This window comes from Triticum dicoccoides, chromosome 2B, assembly GCF_002162155.2.
Source record: "Triticum dicoccoides isolate Atlit2015 ecotype Zavitan chromosome 2B, WEW_v2.0, whole genome shotgun sequence".
NCBI classification, from domain to species: Eukaryota; Viridiplantae; Streptophyta; class Magnoliopsida; order Poales; family Poaceae; genus Triticum; species Triticum dicoccoides.
This window is the reverse complement of record NC_041383.1, coordinates 500,245,201-500,252,607: the sequence shown is the minus strand read 5'-3', so window position 1 is coordinate 500,252,607 and position 7,407 is coordinate 500,245,201. Positions and strand designations below refer to the sequence as shown.

Here is a 7,407-nt window from a genome sequence, read left to right as displayed (position 1 = left end):
GCATAGAAGTGGTACTGCTAAATCAAAAGGTACAAATTTTCTTTTATCGTCTATGGGTTCTCAGCTGCCAATATTTTGTTCCTTGCCTTCCTCTTTTTTATGCAAATAGTGTTGTAGATCAGCTATTTATGCGACTCTCAATCCTGTTCATTCCAACTGCTAGCTTGGACGGTATTTGAACGTAGGATCCTTAAAAAGGTAACATCTGAACCTCTTCTTAGTTAAACCATGCCCTTCTCATATTTAAAAACTTCTAGTTATGGTTACAGAAATTCAGCCAAGTGAATATGTTTATATGGTATTGTCACAAAAAGATGAAAATGAAGCCTTTGAGTAGCAAGACATATTGCAAGCAGAACACGGGATTGGTGATTCTCACTTGACGCGGATTATAAACCTCTATTCTACCTTGGTGTGAAAAAAATCTAGGGGTAGTAAAGAGTTTTTGGTGACCCCTGGATGGGAGATGAGGTTCAATATAATTTTAGGTAAAAATGTTACCGTGCATGGTACTGTTGAAGCAGGTTTCTTCAACTTCAACTTTAGTACATAATCAGAATTGAAGCCTTGGATAGAGTCATAGTTAAACTTTGTTTTGTTCAACTTGAATGAGCCTTCATGTCTATCATCGTTCAATATAATTTTCAGTAAAATGTGCAGGTTCCTTGAACTTCTACCTTAGAAGTATATTTATAATTGAAGTCTTGGATTCAGTCATAGCTAAGTGTGTTTTCGTCAACTCGAATCATTCTCGTTTTAGCATGCTTAGGTATTAGTACAAGCTTAATGGGTGCTTACTGTTTGCATTATGCATTTAGTTTTACAGTTATCTGAATGGCCACATGAAGTCCCCCCATAAATTCCTGTGATGTGTAGTTATGTGTGGTATTTCAATAAACAAGTGGTGTGTACTAAAGATTATTGTTACTGCAAAGGAGAAAGTTGATCACCTCTTTTGTTGGAAAGGTCAGTAATATTTGTTTGTTTTGTGTTTGGTTGTATGGTTTCGATAAGATCTTTGTTGTTGGAAAGGTCGGTAATATTTGTTTGTTTCGTGTTTGGTTGTATGGTTTCGATAAGATCTTTGTTGTGTGATTATCAGTAACCTTACATGTTTATCAATTTTGAAAATAAGAAGTGTTGCATGTTTTGAGAAGGAATCTTTTACCTTCCTAATCTGTTTTTACTATTAATCATTATATAGATAAGTTATCCAGAATTAATTTCATTTTCTTGCATATGTATATTTACAAAACATTATATTATTCCATCAAATAAATGGACGGGCGTAACAGTGCGCTCCTCATAGAAATCTTGGACAAATAATCCATGCTAAGAAACTATGAAAAACATTATATATGACCTTAGTTTTCAGTTCTCATTCTATTTGGTGTATCTTTGTTTTAGAAACCAATACCACATCAATAGAGATGGAAGCATATCACTTAAATTGCAAAATGATGTGAGAAAATGCATTATACTAAATAAATGGATATATATTTCTTTCTATCCTTAACTACTAAACTATTGAGATAAAATGGGCGCAGCAACGCGCGTCAACAATGCTCTAGTTCTCCATCATGAGAAGGCGCCCTTTGCTACAGAAGGCGGCTTCTGGATATCTACGCTTCATCGGATCTCTCCGCACCAAACAAACGCCACCGTCTTCCCCACCTCTCCCGTCCCCGGTCCGGTCCACCAACCGCCTCCAGGCCGCAACCATGCACGGCCGCCGCCATCTGGCGGCCTCCCTGGCGAGAACCCTGTCCCAGGCCCCCTCCCGCTCCATCTCCTCCACCCCGTCCCTCCTCCAAACCCTCGACCCGACCCCGCAGTCCCCTCCCCTCGCCGCGCCCGCGGCGGGGCGGCTCGCGGAGATGCGGAGGCGGCTGCAGGCGGAGACGCCGTCGCTGGGGGACTTCGCGTACTCGGTGGAGGTGGGGACGCGGAAGAAGCCGCTGCCCAAGCCCAAGTGGATGAAGGAGACGATCCCCGGCGGGGCCAAGTACGCGGCCATCAAGGCCAAGCTGCGGGAGCTGAAGCTGCACACTGTCTGCGAGGAGGCGCGCTGCCCCAACCTCGGCGAGTGCTGGTCGGGCGGCGAGACCGGCACCGCCACTGCCACCATCATGATCCTCGGTGACACCTGCACGCGTGGATGCAGGTAAAGAGATCAGTCCTTTTCGTCTATGGCCTGTATTGGGCAGTGCGGACAGCTGCTTAGGTTGTTTAGCCTGTGTACAGGGAAGCCCTAGATAACCTTGTATTTTAGGAGAAGCATAGGCTTTTAGTTTAGATGATCCATATGGTGTCATTTCCATGATTTTTGCATGTGCATAGTTTTGTATGAGCAGTGAGATTGTGAGGGCAAATAGTGTGATTTTGTAGCTTATCGTCTATTTAAGTTGCCTTTGCTAGATCATGTGGATGTTTTAATGCTGCTAGTAATTTAAGAAGCATCCGATTTTAGCTGTGTGCAAGAGTAGATGCTTACTGTGAAGCAATTCTATAGAGAACTGTACTCAGAAACGGGTTAGTTCAATTGCAATCTGAAGATTGAGTTGGAATTCATAGCTTTTAAACTTAATCAATGTATAAATAGCTTTTGAAAATGGCGAACTTCACGTGTTATACTTGCTTTAACCAACTAGACTTGCCCGAGTACACAACCGAAGACCAGCTCCAGTAGAGGTTGCTATTTTCTTTTATATGAGACAAATGAAGGTTTTGGATTCGGCTAGTCCGTCCTTCCCACAATTATGCTTGCACTGCCGGGGAGTTTCTACAGATATTACTAGAGTTGCAATAGGCGAGCAGGAGGCGTGCTGACCTGTTCTGACAGCCTACAAAATCCCACTAGTTCCCCTCGCCAGCATTGGTCTTGAAATTTGTTGAGAAAGGACCACGATGGAATTCGTTCAGCCTGTATCATACCGCAAACCAGTTATTACAGAGAGCTTGCAGCAAGGAGAGGGACTTTGAAAAATTAAGCAACTATTTGATGTTCATCGTACCATTAAAAATCTGCAGTAGTTGGGGAGGACCTTAGTAACATTTATTTCTTACTTTGAATTTGTACTCTGGTAGTAGCGTTAAATGCATTGTTATATCTTCTGCTTACCCGGAGCATTCTTATGTGTCCTGTCTTGGGTAGAAAATTACGTGCTTTTTTGCACTTGGCTTGAGTTTTGAAATCCTTCAAGCTAGTTTCTTCTTCAGAATTGTTTGGATCCCAAACAAAATTCTCATTCTATTGCCAATTGTCATGGGTGTGCTCATAATTAAGTGTTTGTTTCACTCTGTATTCTTAGGGCCTTGTGTGGCTTCTCAATGTTTATGTGCTATGTAATGAATAGCTTTCTTTATAACGATGTGCCATGCTTGATTTTATGCTAAATTAATAGTGGAGAAAGCTTTTCTTCTTCTATTGTCTGGATTAAGTGCTATTAAGTATGCAATCCATGTTGAAAACGGTGAAGGTTTTGGTCGTGTAGGCCGTGGACAAACCTACGAACCAGTTCTGTTGGAGTCTCCTTTGAGTACCAATTTCAGATATAAGAATGGATTGTTCCTGTGGTGTACATTTCAGGGGAACTGCTGATTTTTGTTGTTGTTTTGGCAACATATTCGTTTTAGTGGTGGCTTAGTAGAACGAAAACTGAGTACATGAGGTGCGGTTTCAGTACTAGGCACGAAGAGGAGGAGGTTAGCCTTGATGGGCAGGTTGTACCTCAGAAGGACACCTTTCAATATTTGGGGTCAATGCTGCAGATGGATGGTAATATCGATGAAGATGTGAGCCCTCAAATCAAAGCCGGATGGATGAAGTGGCGCCAAGCTTCTGGCGTTCTCTGTGACGAGTGCAACAAAAGCTAAAAGGCAGGTTCTATAGGACGCGATTCAACCTGCAATGTTGTATGGCGCTGAGTGTTGGCCGACTAGAAGGCGACATGTTCAACAATTAGGTGTAGTGGAGGTACGCATGTTGAGATGGATGTCTGGCCACACAGGAAAGGACCGGGTCCGGAATGATGATATACATGAGTGAGTTGGGGTAGCATCGATTGAAGAGAAGCTTGTCCAACATCGCCTAAGATGATTTGGACATATACAACACAGGTGCATAGCCAACGGTTAAAGTGTGCTGATAATGTCAAGAGAGGTCGGGGTAGACCAAACTTGACATGGGAGGAGTCCGTAAAGAGAGATCTGAAGGGCTGGAATATCACCAAAGAACTAGCCATGGACAAGCGCGCGTGGAAGTTAGCTATCCACGTGCCAGAACCATGAGCTGGTTTTGAGATCTTATGGGTTTCAGCTCTAGCCTACCCCAACTTGCTTGGAACTAAAGGCTTAGTAGTAGTAGACTACTACTACTACTAGTAGTAGTAGTAGTAGCTGTTGTTGTTGTTGCAACATATTTCTTTTAGCTGTGTCCTCATATTTACGTGGTCCTGCCAGGTACAGAAGTGATTTATTATTGTTTTGTTCGACACTTTATTCCAGTTCTTTGCTCATATCGCACTCTACCATTGTATTAGTTAAGACTCACCTTTTAGAGATGACATATTGTTAGAATTTGAGAAGTCGATAATTTGCAGATTTTGCAATGTCAAGACATCACGAACCCCTCCTCCACCAGATCCTAATGAGCCTGCCAATGTTGCGCAAGCTATTGCATCGTGGGGCCTTGAATATATAGTCATCACAAGTGTGGACCGGGATGATTTACCTGATCAGGGGAGCGGCCATTTTGCTGAAACAGTACAGAGGTTGAAGACTTTAAAGCCAGATATGCTTATTGAAGCGCTTGGTAAGAGGCATACTCCTAGTTCTTTTGTCAGTTGTTCAGTATCCCCTCAGTTTATTTTTGTAGGGCGTGATTTAACCTGGCATGATCACGTAGATTGAACTTTGTCTGTTAATTCCTTTTGTGATATATATTGATAATTAGAAAATCATTAATAAATGAATGTACTTCCAAGCATGAATTTAATGGGTAACTACTCCGTTCCTAAATACAAGTCTTTTTAGAGATTTCAATACAAACTACATACGGATGTATATAGACATATTTTACAGCGTAGATTCACTCATTTTGCTCCGTATGTAGTCCCTTATTGGAATCTCTAAAAAGACTTACATTTAGGAACAGAAGGAGTAATTATATTCCAAGCATTGCAAAGTTCGAATCTTGCAACATGTGTGTGTATTATAAATTATAAACATGAGTAGTTTCTATTTTGACACACCAGCTGTTATCTTTTACTATCAGGCATTCCATGTACTGTGCCCTTACACAAATAATTTTACAGTGCCTGATTTCCAAGGAGATCGAAGTTGTGTAGAAAAGGTAGCAACTTCCGGGTTGCATGTTTTTGCACACAATATTGAAACGGTGGAAGAGCTTCAAAGAAGTGTGCGAGACCACCGTGCAAATTTTAAGCAATCAATGGATGTTCTGAAAATGGCAAAGGAGTATGCCCCTCCTGGCACCCTCACAAAGACATCAGTCATGCTGGGTTGTGGGGAGACTCCCGATCAGGTTATCAGCACAATGGAAAAGGTGCGAGCTGCTGGTGTTGATGTCATTACATTTGGTCAGTACATGAGGCCGTCAAAGCGACATATGCCAGTGTCTGAGTATATTACACCTGAAGCCTTCGAGAACTACCGCGCCCTTGGTGTTGAAATGGTATGCTCCATCCACATCTTGTACTTTGAGTTCTTGCGATTTACGATCACGCAAAGATCTATTATCAACCATGATTTGCTATAATACATATTATTTGTGGCAAATGTAACATTAACCATCGATCTTAATTTTACAACACAATAAATCACTTTACTCAGCCACAATGCATTGTCTAGTACTCCATCGGTAAAGTTGTACTAAAGTTGACACTTATTTTGGGACGGAGGGAGTACTTTTATTGGTTAACGAGATCCACAAAGAATAAATCAATCTGGATAGCGTGCCCTTGTCACTTCTGCCGTTTAGTAACCCACCATGATTTCTTGTGCTAGACAAGTGAAGTTCTAGGAACTTGCTTTATCATATAATAATCTGTATCAATGCTAATATTATCCTTTTTGGTTCCCTGGAATATTTCTTGCTTTTCAATGCTAATCTGTATCAGTGCTCCTACTCTGCATCGTACTTATTGCTTGGTTTTAAATGGCAGGGATTTCGTTATGTTGCATCTGGTCCGATGGTTCGGTCCTCCTACAAAGCAGGCGAATTCTACATCAAAGCCATGATCGAAGATGACCGAGCAAAATCAGGTGCTGTTGCAGAATCAAGTTCATAGTTGACACACCTCCAGTCATTGACATGGCTACGCTGCAAATAAGATGTTCTAATTGGAGAAACATGTTTGTCTTTTTACATCTTGGTAAAACTGATATTCTTTTTGAGAGAATAAATTCTTCTGCCCCTTCACTTCAAAAAATTATTTACATTTCTTCATACTATCTCCTCCTTTGTACTACTATACGTGGCTATAATCATCCATTGTAAGTTGTAACAGTAGCAGGGATAGAGTCCGTCAATGTACCCCACCGAATATTATTGAGGCCATTATTGTGCCTCATGTGATGTGCTTGTACAGAGTTTTGACGAAGATTGGCTGTGGACTTTCCGTGCTATTGGTAGTAGATCCGATCTGCTACAGATCATGAGAAAGAGATGTAGACCGCCATTGATCCACGGATCGCTAAAGCACTCTTCTTAGGTCAACTTGACCCTCTTTATGCAGTCAGCTCTGCGAGGCCCTCAGTACAGTACAGGGTCATGAAAGGAATGTGTCAGGTGTAAAGAACGCCACTAACGGGCATTATTGACGCGTCGCACTGGTGACTGGAGCTAAAAGCTGTGCAATAATGCCCACTCGTCAACCGTCTGAGCTATAATTTGCTTTGTCAACCGTCCATTGAAGGTTGCTTACATGCCCCACCATTTTCTCCTGCCACTGGAGGAGCACCGCGTTTGGGTCAAATCCTTGGGATGATTAGCTTTGATTCGCAAGCTTAAGGGCTACTTTGCCTCTTTGATTGCAGGACTAAAAGATCATGAACGTGAAAAACATAAGAATTTATATCATGGCATTTGCATCCCTCCTAACTATTGGACCACGTGTTTGTTCTCGTAGAAGTTCTTTGCTTGTATCACAAAAAGGCTCAGGGCGCGATTTGATCGTTGTTTCATGGACGATTACAGGCGGTTTTCATCCAGGTGGTTTTTCTTCGAGGATAAATCCAGGCGGAAAATTTATTACGGGCGTGTTTCGTTGTAGTAGTGAACAGTAACTGCATTGCATACACATCTCAACCCAGTCTGGCTCTAAAAAAACAGCCTCATATGCGACATCTGCAAGTTGTTTGGTTGCCTGCATATGGACTTCCTGC

General features: G+C 41.9%; 1 protein-coding gene across 1 annotated transcript; it reads left to right on the top strand.

Moving 5' to 3' along the window:
• Positions 1-1,629: 1,629 nt before the first annotated feature.
• LOC119364470 (lipoyl synthase, mitochondrial) lies at positions 1,630-6,641 on the top strand. Its single transcript, XM_037629950.1, has 4 exons — positions 1,630-2,164; positions 4,602-4,813; positions 5,316-5,695; positions 6,186-6,641. Exons 1-4 carry the CDS (start codon positions 1,722-1,724, stop codon positions 6,309-6,311), a joined length of 1,161 nt encoding a protein of 386 aa, XP_037485847.1. The 5' UTR covers positions 1,630-1,721; the 3' UTR covers positions 6,312-6,641.
• Positions 6,642-7,407: the final 766 nt, after the last annotated feature.